The 26,930-nt window shown below is 40.1% G+C and overlaps 1 protein-coding gene across 4 annotated transcripts in view; it reads right to left on the bottom strand.

Annotated features, from left to right (window-relative positions):
• Positions 1 to 26,930, bottom strand: part of RPS6KC1 (ribosomal protein S6 kinase C1) — an 86,385-nt gene that overhangs the window by 31,310 nt on the left and 28,145 nt on the right. For all 4 annotated transcript variants that reach the window (XM_048297111.1, XM_048297114.1, XM_048297113.1 and 1 more), the window contains 2 exons: positions 16,920 to 17,038; positions 9,322 to 9,414 (listed from right to left, as the gene is read on the bottom strand). In XM_048297111.1, coding sequence (XP_048153068.1) covers positions 9,322 to 9,414; positions 16,920 to 17,038 — 212 coding nt within the window. The remainder of the gene's footprint in view (positions 1 to 9,321; positions 9,415 to 16,919; positions 17,039 to 26,930) is intronic.

Raw genomic sequence — 26,930 nt, 5'->3', positions numbered from 1 at the left:
AAACCACACTGACCAACTAAAGAAAACCAACAGAAAAAAATAAAAGCCACTTTACAAGAGGTGCCAAAAGAAGATTAAAATGGTTTGGAAACAACTATGTGTTTACAATCACTCTCCTTTCTCTTCTCCCAAGTTTGTTTGCAACTAGACACTGTTCACATTGAGGCAATAAATACGAGAACATATGTGATTTTTTTTTTTAAATGTGCCCTTTGACTGTCAATATCTCCCAAACAGGTGTTGGCTAAATGATTATAAATTGGCCTCTGGATACACCTCTTCAACTGAGCCGTACAGGACTGGTGATAATATAATTAGACCTAAAAACATCAGGCTGGTGAATGCGTTCCATCTGTTTGGCAATAATGTTTAGTTAACAATAGTCTTTAAAAGAAGCACCTTCAACTTCAGTTCTTAAAGTTATTTATAGGGCCATTCTTAACACACCAGCACTCTTGCTAACAAGAGCTTTAGCCACTTGGAAATTATTAGCCATACGGCTGTATATGGAAAGGAATGGCAGCATTTAACATCTGTATCTCTCCAGATTTACAAGCATGAACCTCATTTAAAGTCACTTCTTAATGAACAGTTCCGTGGTCTGTATTAATATTATAGTTGCATGCACAAAGATCATAAGGAGCCAAACATTTTTTTAATACCAACAGTAGGCCAATCAGTAATGAAGCTGTCAGCATAAAGGACAGAATAATAGCTTCTTTAACCCTCAAACAGGATTTGTTCATTTGTAGAGTAGAAGACACCAATTTAAAAACTGCTCATGGGTTTGCTCACCTTTATAAAGACAAAAATCTAATTTGGTACTAATTTGATACAATTGTCTTTCCAATAAAAGGCTCCTAAAGCCATCTTTTATTCCATGATAAAACAACTGCTATAACTAAAACTGTCATGAAATAATTACCTTTGATAGCATACCTTATTGCACAAATACAATTAATGTATTCCTCCCTTTCATTTTTCACACTTGCTTATCAGCACTGTATTAGCATATGGTGCAACAGAAGAGATTACTGAGCCCTCGCCCCGTAAGTTGAGGTATAGAACCACGACCACTAACAAGAATAAAGCAGACAGCAGGTCCCTGTAGGGTAACTTCATCTGCTGTTATATTGCAGCATCCACATGAAAGTAGCAGCTACAGTTTTATACCTGCAATAACAACAACTAATATCCCTGTGCCTTTGAGGTTAACCACCTAGATGGACTACCCAGTCCAACTAACCAGCTCTTTTGTTTTGCCTCCCATCAAGTACCTACTTTCCCCAAGTGATTAACACCTCATTCACAGCTCCACTTCATTTTAGAGACAATTACTTCTTTCTTGATTCAGTACCAACCTTTGGCAAGACTGTTTACCTCAAAACGGACTCCAAGAAGCCCAGGAAGAGCCTTGGAAGTAACTTGAGAAATTCATGTAGTGATGGTCCATTTGGCCCTGGCAGACTGCAGACCTTACGTGGGCCCACCAAATCAAACACTTGTTTCAAGGGAAAGTAGCCTGCATGCATTATTGCAAAGATGGGGTTTAACCAGGTAAATAAAGGACTACGTGAATGGGCAAGTGGCTATGAGAAAGCCATTTCACGAAGGGCTAAGCCCAAGAAACAGAGGGTTGCAAGTATATTTGCTTGAATTTTTATCACACCCAGAGCAGAGAAAGAAAGGTCAGCAGCTCTTGGATGCATTACAACACTGCTGCAGAAGGGCAAAACTGTACCCCTGCCACTGACCCAGGTGCCAGCTTACTCTCCTCACCTCATGCTTTACAGCCAATTTATAGATAGAAGTGCACCAAGTCTCCTGTTTGCATTCCTTCACACTTCTCTCCCGTTGCAAAAGTGCTTCTGTAATTCTAAGATTTCCTTTTAAAATGCAAAGTGACAAGTTCCCACGCTAATGGCACAATGGGGCAAAACAGGATTCCACAGAGCATTCACTGGGACAGAACTCTGTTATTCTCCAGAGCAGATCACACAGAGATGCTAGCACTAGACTAGGCTGCTTCTAGCTCACATAAGCTGACAAAACCTCTTTCACCATCTAAGCTGTAATATTTAATATCTCCTAACAACGAGCTGTCGGCTGTAACATTCAGCATCCTGTTTCAGGGAGCAGGGAGAAGAAGGCACAGCAGGGCACTCCTCGGCACTGAGCAGCTAGGCTGTAACACAAAAGGAGACAAGGCAAAATCCTCTTTGTAATACTAATGGACGAACAGAGTCAAGGTCCACGTTTCACGCTGGCTCTTATGGCACTGTTGCTTACTCATTCTTTCTCTATTTTTTTGCACTGACAACCACCTCAACATGGCCAAAAACACTGAGACACAAAGAGCAATTACCACGAATAAATATCTAATGTAAATAAGGGTCTTCAGCAGCACAGACATCCTAATTTTGTACAAGCACTGAAGCTCTAAGGAACATCCCAAAAAACAAGTGAACGCAGCAGCACCGCATGACAGCATCTCAGTAAAGTGCAGATAGCAATACCCCTCTGTGATTCCAAATAGGATTTCTTACTTGTGACTTCTTTTTTTTTTTTCCTAAGTCAAGGGTTAATTCTGATGCTGACAGCAGCTACTTAAAGAAATTAGCTTCTTAGATTTGATTTACAGTGTATCCAACAGCTTAGAGGAAAATAAATTAAATTCAATTCAATATAGGAGGTACAATTAATTGGAGAAAAATAAAATAAAACCTGCCTGGTAAATAACCATAGTCTAGCTTTCAGAAAACAGTTAATTTTAAGATCCTATAAATGCACAGAAATTAGCAAATGTTTCGGTATGCTAATTTTTTTTAATTAAAAGATATTTCTGCAGTAAAAGCTCTTTCATATGCAGTACTGATTCTTCATCAAACGTTAAGTTTCCAACTTAACACCAGTATAGCCGGTGGCAGCCTGAAGGTTTACCATCTGCTGCCACCCAAAGTCACGGTGGCCACCTTCAGAACATATGCATCAAAGCCCTGAGATAAGAGACTGAAGGAATACTGCAGAAGTCAGCATAAGGGGGAGCACAGACCCAGGGGCAGGCAACAGGCAAGTCACCAGGAAAAAAAGAACATGGTGAACCAGCAGTCACCCCGCCGAGCACCCAACCAAGGTCACGGGGGACAGCACTGGGACAACCGAGGACTGCTCTGAACTGCGCTGTTCTCCGCAGGTGGCTTTAACACTAACGCACAAATCCTGCACGCTGCAGACATCTGCTTCCCCAGTTACCCTTCCTTTTCTGGGATTTCTCCCCCTCTCCCCCTTCTCCCCTGCCCAGCATCTCCATACTGATTTTTTTCCTAGTTTCTGTTCTTTCAGGACATAGCACAGAACATACCTGTGCTTTTTATTTACTGGAGCAGCTTTTAACACTAATCAAAACAAACATGTCAACACATTTGCTTACAAAAATGTGACTTTAAGTTCGCTAACACAAGTGAAAAATACCTCGTGCCTGATCAAAGAAAATGGAATAGGATCTCTTACTCCAGTACCAGATAGCAGAAAGGTTTCCAAGACAAACCACGACTAAGGGATTACTTTAAAACCAGCTCCATTTTGTTATTAAATTGCTGCTCTACACTTAAAACACATCATGTAATATTGTCACCAGTGGGCCACCTATTCACTCTGGTCCTTATCTGCTAAACAAATGTACCCTTATCACAGGAGAGATACTCTAACAGAAGTCCTACAAACTTGAATACGTTATATAAAATGATCCCCTGGGATTTTTTTCCTGTGTTTACCCCACCAGGTGGAAAATGCTGTACTGACAGATTACAAGGAACAAGACAAGTCATCCACCTGATCCTAAGCACAAGTATTTGGGACTGCAAGAAAACCTCAGCTGGGGCTGGAATACAGCTGGGTGCTGCACTCAGGACACGGCTGTGTTGATGGGCAGGACCAGGGGTGCAATTCCTCCTGCTCTCCTCAGCTGTGCCAGCTGTCACAAGGCTACCAGGATTAAAAGATCTACTTAACACAGATTTATTCTTGTCACTTTTCAGATTACACCACCCGGACTCTCACTCGTCTCCCTCTGTCGTTACAGAAAGAGATTACATTTGGCTAATATGTATGAAAAATGTGATTATTCCTTATCCTTGTACCTGTGCAATATGAATTATCTTCAGTTTGCAATTATTCCTCTTTTCAAACCATTATTCTAAGGAACTTACAGCCCATATATTCTATGACTTGCAATAATAGTGTACTTATAAGACAAATGGTGCAGCTTTAAATAACGAAAATGCTAAGAAAGCAGCATATATTCAAATTCGAATTTTTAAATATTTTGAATTGGTTGGTAACAGAAAGTCCATTTTCTTGAAGTAAACTAGAAACTGGCCAATAAATTACAAATGGTGAAATATTAACCTAGAAAATATATCTGGCAGGTTTTACTAGTGAAAGCATTTTACAATATGAAATGCCACTGGGATCCCAGAGTAATTGCCTGGCACCTATTATGTACTAAGCAACTTAGGAAGATAAACTTAAATAACTTTGGCTTAAAAAAAAAAAAATCTTAATAATTTATTTCTTTCTAAAGGCCACAAGATACATATAGTACAGCCTGCAGAAGAAAGTCCAACAATGTAATTTCTTTTTTCTAAAGGCAAGGGCAAAATTTGCATTACTATACTATTACTATAGTGAGACAAACAAGAAAGAAGCTAGAAAGAAGCTAAGGGTTACAACAACAAACACTCAGAAATGTTCAGATTTGTGTAAATGGAAAGATTTCAGGAAACAAGTGACAGGTGTTTGAGGGCAGGGAAGAAGGGACAGGGCTCTTTCCAGCTGGCAGAGAGACTACGTTTTAAAGTTGAGCAAGCTTTGTTACTTGGGACTTGAAACCTGACTGTAGTTTAGGAATAATCCCACAGCAGTAGGGAAAGGAAGGCAGGGAGTCAAGAAATCAGCTTTGACAATAACCCTGTAGTTGATTTGATTATGTAGGACTTGGCAAGCCACTTAAACTAAAATTATCGAAACATAAAACCAGCTCTTAAAAGTTTATTTGCATGAATAGTTACTATTATTACTCAGTTTCAGATTTTCAACCTTTTTGCCATTGCTATTTTCCATTATGCCCCGTTTGTAGGTACATTCCAGATCCCTTTCCCCCACAGCTCTTAGGCACACACAAGCACTTACTCAAATCCATAAGATGATCTAAAGATGCTTGACAGAGTGCACCTGAGAGCCAGGGGAGAGAAAACATCTGCCAGGGTCAACTCAGTTTCACAGCTGCAACAGTCTTTAATCTCACCTCCCAATAAAAGGCTGAATATTTAAGTTACTAACAAACACTAACAGGACGTAGTTAGCTATGTCTGTTATTCACGCACAACAACACACATGCTGCCATAAGAAGGGCCCATTCCTCCTTCCCCTCTGATTAAATTTCATCAGAACTAGCCATGACCTGTTTGAATTCAACTCTGGGTCTGCAGATTATGCATGTGAAGCTGACATATATTCTACATATTTCTGCTTTTTGGCACTTTCACTCATTAAGCAGACAAGTAGTAATCACACTTTATAAACAATTAATATTAGTTTGGTTCTCCTGCATATTTTTAAAGTCACTTCATCAAAATGTACACCCACCAGAGTTAGGACTTCTCACAACAGCATGGGAGACACAAAAAACCCTCTATATTCAAGATTAACAGAATTGCTTCCATTTTCTAAAAACAGTTATCTATCTCAGAAACTCCCAAAATAATTTCAGCAAGACCTTGATGAGAGTACATTATTTTATTAGGTTTCATAATAAAGCTTAACAAACAAGCTCAAACGTATGGACAGCTGTGGAAGAACTGAACACAGCCACACCAGCCTTGATAGGGGACCAGGGGAGGGCATAGAAGAGACATAAATGACAGCCATTGGTTACACAGGCATAGTTATTACTTAATGCACTCTGCTTTCAAGATGAATCTTTAAATTGAATGAATCTAAATAACAGAGGCTTCTAAAGAATAAGAAATTGGGTTTGAAACAGCATTGTGAAGGTATCCAGCAGCACCATAACAAAGTCGTTTCTTTAGGGGCCAGCTGTAGCTTCAAAGGAGAGATTTGCCTAGGGCAGAAACTCAGCACAGAACCTGCAACCTTGATTTTTAATTAGGCAAATTTTGAAAGCAGAACTCTTTCCTATTCCAAAAAAGAAGTTTTCTACTTTAAGGTGCATGAGCTTATTAAACTATTGATCATTTGTGGTTGGTGATAACAACAGCTACAATATTTAGGTATTTGTTTCCAATGCAGTACCTCTGCTGACACTAATAAGAGCTTTGCTGCCCAAACAGCAGCACCTCACACTCCACAACGTTTGCAGGCCAAAAGCCACCTTTACAATTAGATTACACCTCTATTCCAGAAACCTACTCACAGGCAGGCTCTGTACATATTAAACATATAAAATACCTGCAAACACCACCTCATTAACTTCTGACACCATGAAGTGAGCAAACACAGCAGCAGCAGCACTCAAAAAAAAAAGAATGGTTTCCTCAAGCAAAACCTAAGTCCTCTTTGGTCTACTAAAATAGTCAGATTTATACTACAGCGTTTGCATGGGAGCAAAAGTAGAAGGGTGGGAGGCAAGGCAGTTATAGGCATTCTTCCCTGAATTTTCACAATAATTCAAGGAGTTTAAAAATGCTAAGATGTCTAACTCTCTCAGATTTAGCAGAAAAGGGTCAAGGCAACAAAAATTATTCAGGTGACAAGGAAGGTGAAAGGGCAGACAGGGAAAGAAATATTGCACATTGGGAATAAACTAGGCTAAAATTAAATACCTAATCATTCTGCCTAGTCTAAAATAGTTTGAAAAACCCAGAGTTTCAGGTAGCAACAAGCATTTTGTCTGTGAAAATGAAGCCAATTCAAAACACTTCAAGAGGCTTCAAAAGAAGAACAAAGAGTGACATTACTCTAAGGGAAAGCACTGAACCTTTCAGCATTTGAATGAGGGAAGGTTAACAGCTGGTTTTGTCGAGGCAGCACTGCAGCAGGCAGACACCACTCTGGGTTTCAGCAGTGGGAGGACAAGTCTGCAGACCAACCAACACCATTTTTAAGTCAGTGTGTTCAAGCTAGTCTTGCACAGGGTTAGTCAAGCCAGCAGTTACAATGCCAGAGGCTCATTACAACTCACACACCCATTTTCTGCTGAAACCAAAGCAGCTACCTTAGGGTTAGAATGGAAGATTATTTTCAGGCAAAACTCTGCATGGCGCTGAACAGTTACAGCTACAGCCCTGTGCCCAAAAGCATGGCATCTTCAATGCTGGCCCTGAAAATCAAAATCCATTTTCAGGAACAAGCACGCTCTGTCATCTGCCTGGCTCCAGCAAGGATACTTACACACTGATTGGATTTCTCCATGATGTGAGCTTTAGGGCATATGGAAGCAGACAAGGAGTGAAATGACAGTGATGGTGAGGAAGGAAGAGAGATGGTGCTTTAAACCAAAGGCAGGGACATCACCTCCAGCCCACAGATACATGTGCACACTTCTGCTTCACATTCACATGCATTTTGTGTATGCATTATAAAACCAAATAAAATATTCTCCAGGCACAGAGCAGGTTTTCATTTGCCTCACAACTTTACAAACACCTAGAAATATATGATCAAAAGCAGCATACTCAGAATAAGGCTAAGATTGTGACAAGAGAATCTGGAAGTAGGAACGCAGAGTACAAAGACATCTGAAAGAATCCTGCTCACTTTTCTACATAATAATTAAACATGAACTCTGAGCCCCATGATACTGTTTACACAGGAGCATTCCAGCTGTATGCACAGGCCTGCTACTCCTTGCATACATCTCCAACTCTGGCAATCTTGCATTTTTACCATCATTAGAACCCTGATTCAAAGATCTGGACGTGTTCAGCTCACACCTGGGACACTTACTGAAACTGCTCAGAGAGAGCTAAGGAGATCTGGTACCACCAAGGACTCCAAAAGTTTCATTCTGATCTTTTCCAGTAGCTGTTCGTTATCATTACACAAGAATGGAGATACCAAAAAAGTCTTCCTTGATCCATTTCCAGCACTTCTGCAGGCTCACTCTGTCATGCTAGTTCACAGAAACCATGCCTACTGCACTAATTTAATTAGCACCTACTAACAGGTGCTACAGATAGGTGGTCTTTCCAACATGTCTCTCTGATATGTGTACAGAGTGGTATACAGGCTAAATTCTCTACTTAAAACTGAGGCAAGAAGATACAATGAATATGAAGTCAGAGCTTAGAAAACATTGTATGCTATAAAAACAACCACAATACCTAAGATATACAACCCTCTGAGGAGAAGTTATCAACTTATGCACACAATTACAACGAAACAGGCGAAGAAAAACAAAAACCAGTCCCAATAGCTAGGTTCAGTCCAACAAGAAAAAGAAACCAAGAAATACAGACCTCAAGGGATGAGCCACAGGTTTTTGATGCACGTTACAAATGCATAAATTGACCGTGCATCAGTAGCTCATGCACAAACCAGGGACTACATAAGGAACTATCAAAAGGCACAAGGGATTTGGCACAGCAAAAAGGAAACGAGCCGTTACAGTCTGCATTAGCCACTGTCACACTGCTGAATAATGCATCATCTTAAAAGTATTTGGTAAGGTGGTAACTGATCAGCATTATCAAAACAACCCAACAATTCTTCTGGTCTCTTAATTAGGTTTGCAAAAAGATCAGTATGGTCCTTTAGTGTTTACAGACGGGTATTATCCTGGGATTTTGGAAGACATTATTTGCATGACTCAAAAATAAGCTTGGCTTCATTGCTGAATCTCTGTCTTGGCAAGGGATTTCAATTCTGAATTCTCAGGGAAGGAGAACAATCGTGCGTGTGTGTGTGTGTCCCCAGTTCCCATTTCAAGTAAAGAGTTCAAAAGTAAGAATTTCTACCCTTCTATATTTCAAGTATCTACCAGATTGTTCAAGTGAAAACACATCAACTTGTCCTTACCCCAGAATGGCAACTGTGATTCCATTTTTGAAAAACAGGCCTCATCCCATCGAATGCTACCAAACATGTACCTTATCCTTTAGCTCAAATACATTTTGCATGACCTTACATGAATTGCTTAGATAAAAGCCTTTTTTTATTCTACTTTTGTTATTTTAAAGTGCAGATGCATTTGAGTCATTTTCCCCTTTTGTTTCATATCCTTAAGATCCACAGCTTCAAAGACAAAATGTCAGCATGCAGTCGATTTATGACTGAATTCTTGAAGAGACACTGAAGAATTACCTTGTCAATCACCCCAAGGACTCTGAAGGTCTTCAGTTCCTCGGCAGGGCTCCTTAGGTTCCAAGAGGGCCTTGAACTTAGTGATCCTGGAGGCTAATGGAAGATATCAAAGATTATACATCAATCAGGGTGGTACTTGAAGGAAGACTGCCTGCTGAAGCAAATGCCAGGCCGAAGGAAACTAAATTTATCATAAATCAGAGAGACTGAAGATGAAAGGAGAAGTTTTCTGTTTGTCCTTAGCGGGGGGGAAAAAAACCAACTTGCAAGTAAATAAAAGTCGACATAACACTGAAAACAAAATTTCAAAAAGAAAAATGCAATGAATTTTTATCTTTTCTACGCTTAATGGAACCCAGCAATTGATTACTCAGTTCTTACCACATAATAATAATCAATCAAAGCCTTACAGGTATTCAGGGTACAAAATAATTCAGAGATCACTGAGGAGGAGAAAGCAAATTAGAGGCTTTTTAAATCTGAAGAACATAAAATATAGAATTATAAACAGGGTTCTCTTGCTCTCTGGTGAGCTTTATGAAATCGTTTTAATAATAAGGTGCACAACAGAAATGACTCCTAAAGCTGCCTTAGAAAAAAGTAGCTAGCTATGTATCATTAATCTAGAAATTAACACCACAGCAAGAAAATTGGCAGGTGCTAATTATTCAAGTAGTTAATTCACTAATCACATAGATGTTTGTCCATACTGTGGTTCGTAGTTTCTCAGAGCAAACTCAAAGCTTCCATGTCAGAGGGGGAAAGACGTTTCAACTGGAAGTCTTTTGGGACAAAGATCAACCTCTAAAGCATCCCATATACCTCTGGCATGTGAACAAACATTTTCAGCAGTTTCTAGTTGCCAGCTGAGAGAATTCATTAGATCTTCCTCCAAAAATTCAACATGTAGCTTCTACTAGAACCACAGACCTGTATGTCTTCCTCACAAATAAGGTAACTTCATTTCAGAGCTGCTGAATGCCAAACTCCTTTCAAGCATAACCTGGCCTCCCCATGTACATTTCTATCACACAAAGGTGCAAAGAAAGAGGAAGGTGAAACTCCTTGATTTCTAGACTTCCAAGAGGAAAAAGCTGTTTTTCTAATTTGTCAACATTCTGAGGCAATATTTAACGATTATGTCACAAAGGAAAATGGCTGGTAAGCAAATATGCTGTGGATGAAATGCTTAACTATCAGGAAAAATCAAAATTTTTTCCCTTGTGATGAGAAATTCCAAGATCCTGATCTAGGCAGAGCCACTTCCTGTCCCCCTATTTTTTCTTCCTCAGACATCCTTACTGTGCTATCCTCAAAGGCTAAAGCAACTCCTCAAAGCCTTCCCCAAAACTGAGCCCATTCACGTTGCCAGTCAAAAACATTCTCTCCTTCCAAATTCCTTCCTAAAAATCAGTACTTATTTAAGTACTCATTGCCCACAAAATCCAAAAGGGCCATAAACACATGTTCAAAAAGCTTGGAGAAAAGTGCGTTTTTCTGTGCTCAGCGTTTAGGAGTTGATTAGTTATCTTCATTTATTTGTCTGGGTCTGATAATAGTTTTGTCACGTAAACCCTGCCAAGCAGGAGTACCAACAGCAGTTAAAACAGCCCAGATTCTAGAATCTAAAACTAAAGGCTTTAACAGGAAGAAAAACAAAAAAAGAAAACTCTACATGAACTTTTTTCTCCAAACCTCATTTCAGTTCCACATTCCAGCAAGCTGTTGGAAGTATTTTGAGAGTATGCAATTTTTCTGCAATAATGAAATACTTCCTTTGAAACAAAGAGTTGTGCTAACACAGTTTATTCATGACAAGATTTCAAAAGCATTCTAAGGAATACATTTAAAGGAAGAGAATATTTCCTAATCCTCTAGACTACTATAAAAGACTTTCACTCCTATCTGCTTGCTATTACATTTTATAATCATTCCTCAATAATCATGCTTTTAAAATTTTCTCTTATGAAAAACATTTCAACCATAAATTAAGTTCATACAACTCTACAGAAGTTAATAGTTGTCTAATAATGCTATACAATCAGATTTCTTCATGCATCCTATCCAAAGAGCCAGTATATTTATTTTAGGTCCTCTAAAATGTGACCAGTGGTGGCACAGTCAGTAATACTGTGTACACACACTGTTTTTTATATATGTGCTCTAACATCACTTCTTACCTTAAAAGGATTTACAATCACATCCACATCTCCACAGCTCCCAGCAGGCTCTCCATTTTTATCGGTTTTGCTCTTTACAGTACTTTGGTTTCACTGTTTCAAAGTCTAATAGAAGAGCCCAGTGATGGGGAGGCATCACATTCTGTTGTGAAGCAGGCTGGAAGCAAACTCTAAATTCCCAGAACAATTCCCAAAACTACAGCAATTAAGCACTCTATGAAAGAGCCTGCTCCTCTGAATAGAGTAAAACTCCAAGCTCAGCATCTAAGCAGCAATAAGGAAAATAACTAAAAACCCCCACTCTCATCAAAAAAGAGAGGAACAAAAAAAAAAAAATACAGGAAGGAGAATAACAAAAAAAAAATCAAAAGCTTAATTTGCCTTTAGAAATGAGACAAACATTCTGGACAAGTGGCAGGCTACCTCTGCCTGCAGCAGGCCTTCAGCAGCCTGTCCGAATGCTCAGCATGCTGCTCAGGTATCCCAGGATCTTCTCTGTTGTGGTCAGGCCCTCTCTATTTCCAGACTACACTCTGAGCTGCATTGCTGGATTTATCTGAGTGAGGACAGGCATCAGCAGTTCCTCTCCCACCATCACCTTTTGGTTACCATGTGTAAACTTCAAGGAGAAAAGGTTGATGCTTGCTGTGATGCTCCTGCAAGGACTGAGCAGCCTGTGGCCACTGCTTGCCTTTGGAAAGCTCTAGTTTTGCAAGCTACACAAGGCCATAGCTCTTGCCTCAGCTTTGGCATCACTGCTAGCAGTTATAAGAGCAGAGGGAGACAGAGAAGTACTCTACCAGTCAGGTAAAGGAAAGGGCATTTCATATTAACCTCATTTAAGGCAAGAGCACTATCCCCAGCCCAGTGACACAAATACCATTTGATGGGAAATCACGGAATATCCTGAGTTGGAAGAGACCCACAAGGATCATCACATCCAACTCCTGGCCTCACACAGGACAACCCCAAGAACCACACCATGTGTACATCTCAGGCTGGGGGCACCCCAGCATCTGTTGTGGGGTTCCTTGCACCCCTCTACTTCCTGGGATGCTGTGAAACATGAGGAATGGTGGAGTCCTGGTCCTTCCTTGGTTGCTCAAAGCAATCCATGTGATGCCCCTTGCATTGGTCTCTCACAGCTTTCCCAGCACAACCACAGTTTTCCCTGCATTTCCCTCGAATTAAATATTTGATCTTTATTTTCACCTCTTCATTCTTGCACCCAGAAAGCTCTGCTCATTTAACTGCTAATGCTGCCACCTTTGACATCAGTCACCACAGAACCTCAGCATAAGAAAAGAGAACTTTCATGAACACCAGTGCAGACCTGCACATCAAAATGGGATCTCCCCTTGCCATTCAGAGGTCTAATTCTGATAATTTTAGTAACTATCTACCTGTGGCATAGCCAGACCTTCACTTGCAGCAAGGAGATGCCTTGTTTTGATGCAGATACACTGGTGTCTGCCTCATGGGTGTGACAGTGCTTCCAGCTCTCCTGGTCTGGCAAACATCCTGGCTCCTTCCTCTCTCTGCACCAGGAGAAAACCAGCTTGGATTTCTGCCTGCATCTGAACCAGGCAGAACTACAGTGTGCTTAAGAAGGCCCTCAGTGAGCACCAGTTGGGGAATGCACCTTTTCTGACGCTGGGACACACCTTGGATGTGATCCTAGAAGTTGAGACTGAATCTCTTATTTTATGTTAAATTTGTATCTCACAGAACTATGCAGTGCATTTTCTTTATACTTCATGTAATTTTCATGCACATTTAATGAGAATTTTAGGAAGATATCTTATGGAAACCACAAAGACTGCTTCTTCTGTTTGGGCATCAGGCTTGCATGCACCTCTTGTTACTAAATTGCTTTGAAAATCAAAAATAATTGACATTTTAAAAGACAACAGCTTTCATAATGGTACAAAAAGAAACAACTCTGAATATACAAAGTCAGGCATAAGTAGAATCAGAACTAATTTCAAAGAGGGAAAATATATGCTTTATAAAAACTACCAAAGTTAAAATGGTCCCACAGCCTGTACAAGCAGCTGAGCCGGGCTTTGCAGCTGACAGCTAAGCAAGACTGCAGCTTTCTGATGGTCAATCCAGTGTGATTCAGAGGCTGTTGCTGCAGCTCCCACTCAGGCTTGGAGGAGGCTCCCCAGAGATGCTACTTATAAAGGGGCAGAGGAGAAAATGCAGCTTGAGAATCTGCAAAATGACCCAGTGCTGCTCTTACAGAACACTCTGGAGCACTTGTCCAAGAGACAGTCCTTGAGGCTGCTGTGCTACACCAAAGGAAGAAGAAGAAGAAGAAGAAGAAAAGGACAGCATTTGCTGCAGCTTGGTTTTCCAGAAGGCCCACACACCTGTTTAAAAGCTCCAGCAGCTGTCTGCACATCTCCTACTCTTATGGGTTTCTCAATGTTTATAGGATACTCAGATATGTTCCCAGCTCAAGGTCACAGTTGTGTCAGTTCCCTACATTTCTTGTAAGCCCTCTACCCACAACCTTTCTTTAACAATGCCAAAGGTTCTCCTTCACCACCTTCTTGTGTTCCTCTCTTCACCACTTGCACTTGCCAGCAGAAGGGTGGTTGCTAAGGATGCTATCTTAAGAGAGTTACACTGCTGAAAGGTAACAAAGCACTGTTGTTCTTTATTTGGTTTCCATGGCATCAAAGACAATTTTGCTTCTCAGCTCTCAAATACCAGACTTTTGCCTTCTTAGGGAAATCTGGTCTTCAAAGAGGCAAGGGCCTGGCATTTCCAGCCATGAAAGAATGGCTTGCTTCCTTCTGCCTGAGGCCCCCAAGGAAATGCTTTACCTTCATGTGCTGTTCAGATGGCAAAGGGGGAGCTGGGGGCTCATTTAGTGGGCACAGTCTTTTGAGACTGCTGCAGGTGGCTCAGCACACAGCAGGCATCCCAAGCCTCTGGGAGATCTGATAGGCTGAGAAGTGCAGGACAATAACTGTACCTGCACTCCTGAGCTTACCCCTTCCCTCGCTGGACAGTTCTCCGGCCTGGTAGAGGAGAAGGAAGTAAAATTCCATCTGTAAGAAGGACAGGTCAGCCTAGTTCTGATGCTGATCCCCATGACTGCTCCTTTTAAGGGCACAGTAGGAAACACAAAGCCGCCTACAGCAGACAGGTGACAAAGCAGTTCTGCCCTGTGACACCAGGTCACGAACAAGAACACTTTGCCTTAAGTGCCCACGCTCACTTACTAGCCAGACCTCTTCCTCCAAGGTGCAAATGATCTCAACACCCCCCCTGGTCATGACATTCCCTGCACTGAACCAGGCTCCCCACAACAAAACTGCACTCTGCCAGTCCTAACAGGGGCCCAGGCACTGCACTGACCTTACCCACCAAGGACTTAATGTCTTTAGGAGAAGGACACAAAGTATCTGCAAGTTTCCACTGGTATCTCCCAAGAACCCCACTATATATAGATGCAAGTTGTTTCAGTGCACTCATCACTGTCCATATGGGATGGAATAACTCATCCAAACTCCAATATAAATTATAGTAAAAATAATAAGCAGTAATTAAGGTGCAAGAATTCAGGTCTGCTCAGCAGCCAACACGCTGGAAGGGTCACATTCCTCATTTTCCTTAAGACACTAAGCCAGAGCATGCCAATTCTTTGTGGTCCCTACCACTACCCCTACAATAACTTTGAGAGTCAAGTCCTCCTCCCAGTTAACTTTTAGCTATGAACTCAGAGAAAAGCTGTCCCTCACCACAACCATCATGACCCATAAGCACCATCTGCCCTCAATATCAGCAAATTCCAAAGCTCTAACATAAAAGTAAAATTTATGCATATTGAAGAGCAGCAAATAAAGGACATTAGAATACGTGTAAAAACTTAGGACAAAAACAAGGCTAAATCATGGCTACATGGCCTTTTTTTGTAAACAGGAGAATCAGCCAGGTGCAACAGTGCGCTAAACAAGATTTGCCATAATTTGTCAATTTTGAGTTTCCTCACAGAAGGAGAATGGTTTTTTATTCTCTCTGATTTTTTTTCTTGTCTTATCCCAATTAAATCTGCTTTTCTTTGGATCTGCAAAGAAGGCATGTGTCTTATTCAGTACAGCATAAAAGAGGAAATACTTTACCTCTCAAGTTCACAGAGAAAAATGCAACCTATTTCTTCCTCCTTCCCAACCACAGTTAGTTTTTAAACTTATAAAAAGGCAAAAATAGGTTGTTCATGGGTTTTTTTTTTTTTGTTCTTCAGTTTCCAAACACACTGAGGATTCCATTCAATATAGCTTCTTCCCCATTTTCAGGGGTGTTTGACCCAAAGAAAGAATACCTAGTAGGAGTTCATGTCTGTCCAAAATATTAAATTGTTCAAAGTATAGTTCATAGCAACAGCAAGACTCCAAGCCTCACAAAATATATCCCATTTGGAACATCCTCAAAATGTACTTGTGGGCTCTCAACATGAAAAAAATCTAGCCTTAAAAAACCAGTGTCTTTGCTTTTTAGATTTACTTATTACATAGACACCTTTTAGAAGGGTTCCAATTTTTGCAGCAGTTGTCTCCTTAAAGCATTTTTAGATCTGTGCAAAGTAAGAAGCAATAATCTTCTATCCCTTTTGTTATCCCTTGACATTAGAGAGTCAGGAAGTTCATAGCTTTTATACTTACTGCAATAGGGCAGTCATCAACAATAACACAGTTTAGCATGACTGCAGTAAAAGCCTAAAGTAAAAACAGATAAATCCCAAAGGAACTGTTTAAGGAAGGGCAAGGTAGACATTTATTGAGGGTATCTTAGAACAAGCTTTGTTTGTATTTTGTACAAGTACAGATAAGGGTATTCTGCCCAAGAAAGTGGGAATTAGCACAGAAACTTCTCAAAAATCAAGGAGCTGGTCCCACAAGCATATCCAAGAGAGACATTTGAAAGGATCAGGAAGAACCTTTGCTCTATTAAGTACTTGTTCTGTGGAAAACTATTCTGATTCCCTCTACCCTGTGCTTGACTCACGTCTGATACATCACGATGTGCTAGGCTACAGAAACCAACAGGTTTCTCACTCCCTACAGGACCAACCAGCATTCTCATAGAAAAGTCATATGAAACATTACATTCCAGTGAGGTTTTCTGCTTTACCTTTAGATTCTCCAGCATGATGAAAAATGTCTACATCATCAACCAAGAACAGTAGGAAAGCATGTGAAAAGCTGTCCTGTATTAAACCAAGCACTCCTCGTAACATCATGAAGAATCAGAAAGAACGGCAGCTTAACAGAAACACAACATCAAAATACTCCTGAGGCCTCCCAAAAGAGAAAATCTAGATAGTTTTTGAACCTTAAGCTTGAATATGCTTTGCTACTTAATTATACCAAATTCTGGTTCAGAAAAGAATAAATTAAAGCCTACCATAGAAATAGACGCATCTTCTGAGGTTTTGTGGTAGACACTGGAAATTTTTTCAGCACGCATAAGGTATTCTGCAGTCTTCCTTTTCACTGCTTCTCGACGAGTTGGACTTGATTCACCTCAACGGAGAAAAAAGAAGTTATGTTTTCTATAAAGAGACAGGTACTAGATAATCAAAGCATGACTACTTTGAGTCTACCTTTTTGATTTCCTTTGGGTTATTCATAAGCAAACCTAAAGATATGCATCTTCTAAAAATCCAATACTGTGATCCCAGAGTTCCACGAAAATAGCAAATTAAGCCTTGCTATAGACTAAGGTAAACAAAAAGCCTTTCCTAATATTTCTGTGATTTGGTATTTGTTCCTATGGTAACATAAGTAAGAACTGAAAGAAACCACTGATCCAAATACTGTATTCCAAAAAGCAAAATCAATTAGGAAAGACAGAGTAAGATGTTTACAACAAAACAACAAACTTATTTTCTTCCTCGGGTTTCCAGTATGGACTCTCCTAATTATACATGAAGTCTAGAAATGCTATTAAAAGCAAGAAAGCAACTGAGGAGACACTAAGAACTCCTGCTTACAGCTTTCCAGTGCTAGACATTCCCTGCCTCCTGGCTTGGGGTAACACAGGGAGAAAGGAATAAGCACTTGCACCAACTACTTCACTTTTAGATGGCTAAATGACCATTGTATTATTTCTAATCTACCCAGACTCTTGGTGAGAACCCCATGACACCACACTAACTCTGGATTCACTCTAAAGCTTTCAGTTTATGTTTAGGCATTCCCATCCTGAGCAATATTGCTGTAACAGGCTCAATTTGTGATGGCAACACCCAACCAGCCAACCACCAAGCACAGATAAGGGACTGTGAGATACAATTGTTACAGCAGAGAAATGAGATTACTATGCTGAAAAAAAGATAGAGACAACTGTCCCAGAAGAAGACTGAAGGACAGCAGAGACTTTATATGGCCCTGACAGACTCTCCCAGCCCTAACTGAGGCCATCCAAGACTTGCAGAAACAAAGCCTTGACTGTGATGGGCTCTGCACTGCCAGGTGCAAGCCAGCACCTCTCAAACCAATGCTCAAACAGGGCAAGGAACTGCAAGGATATCTGCCCAACAGCTATCCCACATGAAAGACAAGGCAAGGAACAGGAGGGGCAATAAATTAAACACACAAATACACAACCCCCAACCAACGGCAGATAACAGAAAATAACGAAGACTGGAACTCATAAGATACTGATCAACGGGCCATGAAAGGAACCCGAGTGTAACCTTGAAGGAGTTTAACCAGAAACTTTGTAACTGATAAGAAAAAAACCAGGATTATTGTGGGTTATCAAGAATGAGTCTCATAAAAAAGAGCAAGCTTATTATGGAATTTCTGACAGAGAACTTACTGTGTGAATGCTTGCATTAAGAAATTACTGCAGGAGGTTTTCAGGGGGCAATTGTGTCACTGTGTAAGACATTGTGAGATTTTCAAGGGCAGAATTAAAGGTAGGGGTCAAGGTGAATTGTTATAAAATAGAGACTCCCTTTCATATCACAACTAGAGACTACCTGAACACACAGAACCATCACACCCATACTCCAACAAGAGTGAGCAGAAGAGACTTTGGGTCTACTCCAAGTTCTGTGGTAAGTGATCTCTTGTAAATTTTACTATCCACCTCAAAGCAGGAGGGAAAAGTCATTGTCACCTCCTTGGATATGGATGCAGACTGCTCTGGAAAAACCTTTGTCTATACTTGGTTTGGGACAGTCAGAAATTCAGTGCACTTTCAGCATACAATATCACGGCTATATATCAGTATCTCGGTAGCTTCTCTCATTCTAAAGACCATGGGGAATCTTGGTAAGCAGTTCCCTTGATGGGACTGCCAGTCTTACTCCCATCTAGGATTAAAAAAAAAATAACATCACTCAACTCTTTGAATTTGAAGTTGGCATTATCAAAAGAGAGCAGATACACAGTATTTTTTTTTATAAGTGTGTGTTGCAATTTGCTAAAGCAGGAGTAACTCTCTTGCTTTCATCTGTGCACGTAGTGTTACAGCACCGCAACACCTCCCCCTCATGCTGAGGCACTGGTGAGCAGCCAAGTTCTCTCAGACACACCAAGCAGCAGCCACTCAGAGAATACAAGACACCTGCACAGCAACAATGAACTCTTCAGCCAGCATTTCCTCCAAGCAGGCTGGTAGAAAACTGCTAGGGTAGTGTCTAAGGCTATCATAAAAGTCAAGCTTACTGCTTAATTGTTAGTTATGTGTATTTAGTTTGGATGTTTATTGCTTTTTTCCAATGCTTCAGTAATTTTACAGTAATTAACACAAACCAGCTAGGATGTCCCCTTAGAGCTGTCTTTGTTCTCCCTACTTTCACAAGACATTAATTTCAGTTTTCCTCCTACTTTTCCTTCCCAAGTAATTTGTTAAATAACCTTTGCAAACTGTTCCCTCATTAAAATCTTCAGCCATAAAAAAGGGTGTGGACCCACAAAACAACATTCATTCAACAAGTTCTTGCATCGTATTTGTGGATAAGATCATTAACAGTTCAGTCTCCGAATACTTTAACAGGTGGATGATTGAGAATTAGGTTTATGGAAATAGGATTTTGGCTTTTTATTTTTTTGCATTAGTTTAACCAAGAAAATGTAAAAAAACTACACTGCAATACAAATTCCCATTTAAACAGCCAATATCTCACAAAAATCTGCAAATAAATACCGGATATAAATTTAATAAACAAATAAATGCTACTTAAAAAGCCTCAAACACCGACAGTAACAATAAAGACCCCATTAAGCTAAAAATAATCTTAAGCATTTATGCCAAATTCGAGGTCATAGAACTGTCCACTTAAAACCAAATAAATCACTAAAACACAGTACTAGAACAAATCCTTATATCTGACAGATGTCAAAGCTGTGATTCAGACTTCATGCATTTTTTTATGCAATGTTACATTTTGCCATGAAATATTGGGTTTAGTTATGCAAAAATGTGTATTTTCAAAAGCATCAATTTTATTTTATAATATATTAGGAATAATCATTTATTCCTAGTTAAGAACTTTTGATTTAAATATTGTGTGAGCATATTGAGCTCTTATTTCCATTCTGTGGTTAGCCCACAATAATCTAAAGAGGTACCTCTCTAATTACAATTTAAACTTGAAAGGCATTTTTCTTTAAATGGCAGCAAACAGGAAATGTTTAAACTGTGTCAAAGCCTTTGATGAATCTTTACAACTGCTCATAAAAGATCATCCTGCTTAAAATAATATTGATTTTTCATTTATTTTCCTAGATACTAGAAGATTTATGTTTCATCTGATCAGGATCAAAGCTTCTCCCCCCTCCTGATCACTGGGATTAAATCACCAATGTCATTTTACACTTTTTAAAAGTACACTGCTAAAGCAAGATATAAAAGTGCAGCAAGGCTGATCATAGAAACCTTAGAATAAAAACCCCTCAAGATTCCCCATCTCTCTCTCTCCCTCTGCATTTGCTACAGAGCAGCTGTGCCTCACACAGATTCACATGAATGAAAATATTAAGGCGAGAAACCACCCACTTAGTTTATTTTCCATATGACTTTCCTGTAATTATTTTGTAAACTGTTCACACAACAATATATAAAAACATCTGCAAAAACAGGTAATTAATGTGTCAAGCCAAACTAATGCATTTTTTATGGTGTCCATGCTTCGTCAACTGTAATTATAACTCTTTTTAAGCAAATGATGATGTGTTTGTTGCAATGTGCAAGTGGTTATTTTAGATGCTCTGTTTACTATTCCCGCAAACAGAATACAAAAACTCTACAGCTACTTTGTTGCACATATAAGCCTTCATCCCCACACACAAGCACAAGCAGGCTGCTCCCTCATTTTCCAAAGGCTTTGCCTATTTCGAAGAAATAAAAATATCTTAAAATGAAAATTGGCTTTGGAAAGGCTGACCAGGCCACCCGCTGACCAAAGTAACAGGAAGCCAGGACATTAGGACAGCAGCCAATGATTTAAAATTTGTTCTTTAATTTATATCTCTAAAGACAGCTCAGTTACAATATATTTACAAAGACAGATATTCCTAACAACGTTCAAATGATTTTGAGGGTTTGATAGAGGAAAACAGCAAATATCGGAATAATTGTGCCATTGAGTTCTTCTGTGACTTGGCTGATTGTTTGCCCATAGTGCACTGATTTGAATGAAAAACACAAAGAGGCAGCACTTCCACAAAGTACAGCAGAGGCATCTGGAAAACTAGCAATATTTTTGTCTTCTGCTCAGAAAGTCTTTTCCCACACTTCACAGTACCTCAAGAGAGGACACACCTTTGAGAGATCAGCTAACTCAATGCTGAACTATTCAGCTCAGTTAACTGCTTGTTCACACATCAAATCTTCTGTAATTCTATCATATAGGAAAATTACTTATGTTTAGATAATAACAGCAAAAAGCTGTTGAAAGGGGGTCATATTCAATAAACTTAGACAAAAAATAAAATTGGTCAGTAAAGAGTATGGAAAAAATCTGTCCTTCTTCCCCAAATAATATGGGATACTACCAAGAGAACACATCTCAGATGCACAGAAGTGCTGTCAAACTTGCTCTGCTCCGTAACTATCCTCCTCCACAGATCCAGGATGAAGTCACGGGGAAGATGTGTTCCTCTCTGGATGATAAAGATAGCTTGCCACGAACATATACAAAAAAATTTTCAATAATCAGTAAATCACGATATGTAGCACCCACCCTGGAATTCTAGATATTCCTTCCTTTCTTTGTGCGTGAGCAGTTCCAAATCATCCCCCTTAAGGTGCTAAGAGGTCTTCCTCAGGAAGGGATAATCTGCCAGGGCAACATAGGTGCACTCCCTACCTAAGTAGGTGCTCAGCCAGGATGGGGATATTTTCACAGAAAAAGTAAGGCCATAAAGTGAGCATTACCTGTCCCAATCCTCTGTGACCTCCTCTTCCTGCTTTTCTCTCAGACTTACTAAAAATATATGTGGGCTGCCTTCCTTTAAAGAAGATATCAGAAGAGATTTGCTCCAGGAAGGAATGTCCTCTTGCAGAACAAGTACAAGGAACTTTTCAAGACTGCCTGTTGTGCTAGCCCCAAACTCCATGTTCTTAACAATTTAAACAGTAAAACTTTCTCTAAATACTGAAATCTTCAATGAAACATTTATAATTGCCAAATCTAACAGCTATAATACCATTTTTTATTTTTAAAAGTTTCTTTATCTTCTTCACAGTCTTCCTGCACATATCACCCAGCTGGATTGCTGAATTTTTCAAAGAATTGCTCTCTATAAAAATGCAAGGGAGTAAGCCTTAAAAGATTTATTTCTTCTCACAATGAAAAGAGGTTTAGCAGCACCTTCCTTATTAGTGGGTAGCCCAGCTGTTATTTTTGCCTAATTGGTTCAAGAGGACCTCTGTTCTTCTTAGGGCAAACACTTCTTACATCATGTGAAGCAGACTCCTTTGTCCATATTAGCCAAACAAAAGCTCAGGCACACCGAAAGTGACAATGCGACTCATAATCCAGCACAGGTTTGTGATGACTTTGGACACAGTTTTATAACCCCCAAATTTATTTCAGGAAGGGGAAAAGCTGCCGATTTTGGAACGAGTCTCCACCAACTTTCACAGGAGGGTGGGTAACCTTTAATTTTCAAACAATTACTTAAGTGAAATGTGGCAGGTGCTGGGGTAGACGGATACTGCAGCATCAAGGAAAGAGCTATAGATTTTAGCAGCAGGTGGGGGTTTGGAATTGTGAAATAAGCCCACTACCTCATCAGCTCCAGTATGCTACACATTATATTAATGGTGAGTTCCTTTGAGGTGCTGATCAAATTCTGCAGCTGAAAAAAACTGTAAATATTAAAAAATAAGACAAAGGTTAAGCCCATTATGATAAAACAGCTTGAAGGGATCTTTTTTCCTCTTTTTTCTTAACATTTTCAGAGAGTCAAAATTTATTAAGATGCAACACATTTATCAGAACCATTCTTTCTGGCTTTTCTGAAGATTTAGGACAGTACTGTACTCTACCAACCAAGAAGAAAAGCCACTTAGAAGTTAAACCTTTCATATTAAAGCACAAATTTGTAACAGTGAATGAACACCTACAAATTCTTCTTCCCACTTTCCAGTGTGCTGATAACTATTATATTCATATGTCACATACATCATCTTCACCAGAGGTTGCCTGAGACCGTTACAGATCTACATTTCCTATGACGTTGCCAGTTCTGCATCCTGTAGAAAACCTTTGGTCACACACCAGTCATGTAAATGTCTAGGTAAACATCTCTCTGGGGAAAAAAAAAAAAGTTGGCATATTTGCCAAAGTTAAGATTACACAGAAGAATGGTGTGGGTGAAATGTGTTTGAGTGACCAGTAAAGCAGGAGTCGGTAACACTGAAGATAAGAAACGTAACTTGCCAGAAATGCTAACCAACAAACATCTGCTTCTAGAGAAACTCTCATGTTAAATCCACAAGGTGGTGGTAGCTTTTCATGTGCATGTGTGACTACCTGGAAAAAAAATAAAATGGACAGCACCCAGCATTTCAGGGAGGAAAAGCTTAACTTCCCATCTATCTGCTAAAACTTGCAGTCTTAACTGTAAGGTATTTCACCAAAATAAGACTTAATGTGACAAATACTCTTGAACATTCTTCTGTTGAACTACTTAAGAAGGGAATAAACCCTGTGAGTGTTTCAAGACAGAAGGACAAGAAGTGAAATTCTAGCCCAGAGGAGGAAACAAAATGGTGACAGCGGCAGGAGGTCCTCCAACACAAGCACCATGGGAACAGGGGAACAGCACTGACAGTCAGAGCAAGTAAAGGAGTTACACAGGCCACCACCACAGGAGAGAGGAAATTTCCAAGTTCTCTGTACTCCTCGTTCTTAACTAAAAGGACAAGTTCAAATTAGAATTAACATGCACCAACATCCCTTGCTTCAGAGCAGAGGGAACCCAGGCACACAGACAGCTACCCCTTCAAGTAAGAACAGTTTGAAGTAAAGTACTGCAGGGGAAAAAAAAGAAAAAGGCAGATAAAAAAAACCCAATTATGAAATTCATAAATCGTGACAGTCTAATACTACTCATATTTATGTATTAAATGCAATTCATATGTACTTTTATATACTACTATGGGAAATGGTATTTTTCCCCGAGCAATCACAAAAATCTCTAAAACAGAAGAGCCAGCGGCAGGCCTTGTAGAGATCAAACCTATACTAGTCCTTCTACAAAGCTCTGAAGCTAAAGAGGCTATTTTAAGATACTGGAAGAGTTAAGAGGCAAAGAGGACAGGAAAAGAGAAAAATTAGATGTGAAAAGAGAGAAGCTGTATATGCAAGAACTGTTTGGGAGAGAATCAGAGCACTGATTATCATGCAGCATCATGCCCTTAAACCTATCTATGCAATTTTTCTATTCCAGCTAGTAATTTGCCTCAATTCACCTACAGTGCCTGAGGCATTGAATTCTGCAGCCAGAGACTTCAAATTTCTCACCTGCGGACAGGAGCGGCACTGTAACCTGGATCAGTCTACCCTGTCTACCCTGCATGCTGCAAGAAGTGTGGCAGCCCTACTGGGTCTTCTGATGGGAGGCAGAAACCCCACACAGCTACAGTCAAAAAGAGATTCCTGCACTTTGCAGCTAAGTGTTGTGGCTAACAACAGCTGAGATAAAAGGCAGTGCAGGCAGGAAGAGACGTCTGTCAAAGAGGCCAGGCACAGGCAGCAACCTGGCAAGGAACTGGTACAAGGAAAGACTCAAATCTTGGAAAGGTCAGAACACCAAGTCAATACAGCTAGCTGTGTCCCAAGAGGGAAGAAAAAAGAGATTTCTAGGGCTCACCTGGTCACATATTTATTAATTCTTTAACAGCCACATGCTAAGTAACCACATTCAGAGTCATCTCTGCATGACACCCTACATGCTGGTTTGCAGGTATTGCTACAGTTCACTTTCACATGTATTGCAAGGCTGTAAGCTGTGCAGCACGTACACCTCAGACCTTTATCAACCTCATGGTGCAGAGAGGTCTTGCAGTTTAAATGGAACTTTGCCTTGAGTGTCCCTTGACATAGCTGAGTCTGGCTGTATTTATACAGTAACCAGCTTCTGGCACTAACAACATACATTAACCATACTCTACTGGCACACACTGTATTTTACTGCTTTGCCACAACGAGGTGTCTAAACCCAGCACTTCCACACAGGGAATGACATCACTCAGGGTGGTCCATCCAGCACCTACTGCACAGTGATGGATCCTACAGCACTAATCTGCTCTGAAGCTCTGTATGGTCTGTGATGGGCCTGGGAAGACAACACATTCCACTTATGAGCAGCTCATAGTCCATACTAGCATGTGTTTCAGCATCACTGGCAGCACAGAGAGATATGACTTTTTTTTTTAACCAAACAAAGTATTTCCAACATCCATTCTTAATCCAGCCACTTATCAACAGATGAGTCCTCTCACAAACTTTTCTTCTGAAGCAGCAGCTGTGATTTCAAGGTTGTATGAAGCACTAGGAGAGAGGCAGCACTTTGTATCATTGTTCATAAAGCTCGGCCCAAACAGTCCAACAGCATTCTCGCAGTCCAGCAGCAGGAAAGAGAAATGGTTTTCAGCTCCTTTGGTAGGAACCAGGGCAGGAAGTTTTTGCCTTGACTGGTTCCAGCCTCAGTGGAAGTATAAAACTACAACAGCAAACAGGCTGTGTGATGATACACCATAGGAACACAAAAGCCTAAAATCAGGGTGGGGAGAACTACAGTTCTGTCAGTCACCCCATCACCAACCTTTCCCTGTGGAGTGCAGCACAACTCTCAGGGTTTCCCTACAGCCATCAGCTCACACCCCAATTCATCTTCTCAGAAAACAGGTCTGTTGTTTCCTTAAGGACATTGCCACAACCAGACATCTTCTGGATAGCTCAGAAACTGTTAACATCACTGAGGAACACTAATCAGAAAACTTAACAAGTGAAAGGAATTTAAAATAGCTACTGTGTGGAAACAGAAGTTGTCTTCATAAGTGCCATTCAACAAACAAGCAAAGGAAGCCAGAAATGCGCTGGTGGAACGCCATGGCTGTTTCCCTTTTCATAAAGTACTGTCTTCTTGGCATTCTGTCAAGCATGCTCCTGTTTGCATCCCTGGCTCCAACACAAGTTCAAATCATAGCCCATCATAATCCCAGTAATTAGACACAAGTTGGTTTGTTTTCAGTATATCCAAAAATATCATCTAGTTGTCCAAAGTATTCCTAGCATTTCATTGTATATGCATTTTTGGGTTAAAAGTCAAAGTCATTTTAGCAAGGTTCCAGTAATTTGTGTAATTTTTGTTCCAGCTCTGTTTACTGGATAAACATTAAAATAGCACGGAGCAGTGCAAAACTGACATTCACAGGCAGCTTTCAAAGACACCAGCAGCTTATTCAGAACTTGTAGATCCCTAACACAAAACAGAGATACCTGGAAAACAGCTTGTGGCTGCTGACACTCCAGAGGCATCACATACTTCATGCAACAAGGTTCATGCTGCCTAAACTAAATCAATATTTATTCTGCCCAGCCACAGCTGCCACACATGTGAAAATAAACATCTCAAAACTCCGACAGAGTAAATGGATCATCTCCTTTCAGATGTTAACATGCAACATGGGCAGACCAGCAATGAACACATTTGGTTTCTAAACCACATGGAAGAGATCCTGTACTTTTTTACATGAATTACACTGGCCATGTTGTGCAGCATTCTTGTTCTTCACATGCCTGAAATTATTGAAACCCAGCAATATGCAACAGTGTTAACTCTGTTTATCACACACCTCAGACTGCCCAGATCCATAATGGAAATAACTAAAGAATGGCTGGAGTTGTAAAAAGAGGAGCAGTTTATACAAACAGGACTCCCTTCTTTA

The sequence above is a fragment of the Corvus hawaiiensis genome, chromosome 3 (genome assembly GCF_020740725.1).
Source record: "Corvus hawaiiensis isolate bCorHaw1 chromosome 3, bCorHaw1.pri.cur, whole genome shotgun sequence".
Lineage (NCBI taxonomy): Eukaryota > Metazoa > Chordata > Aves > Passeriformes > Corvidae > Corvus > Corvus hawaiiensis.
Note: the sequence above shows the minus strand (reverse complement) of the source record. Positions and strands in the feature narration are given on the sequence as shown.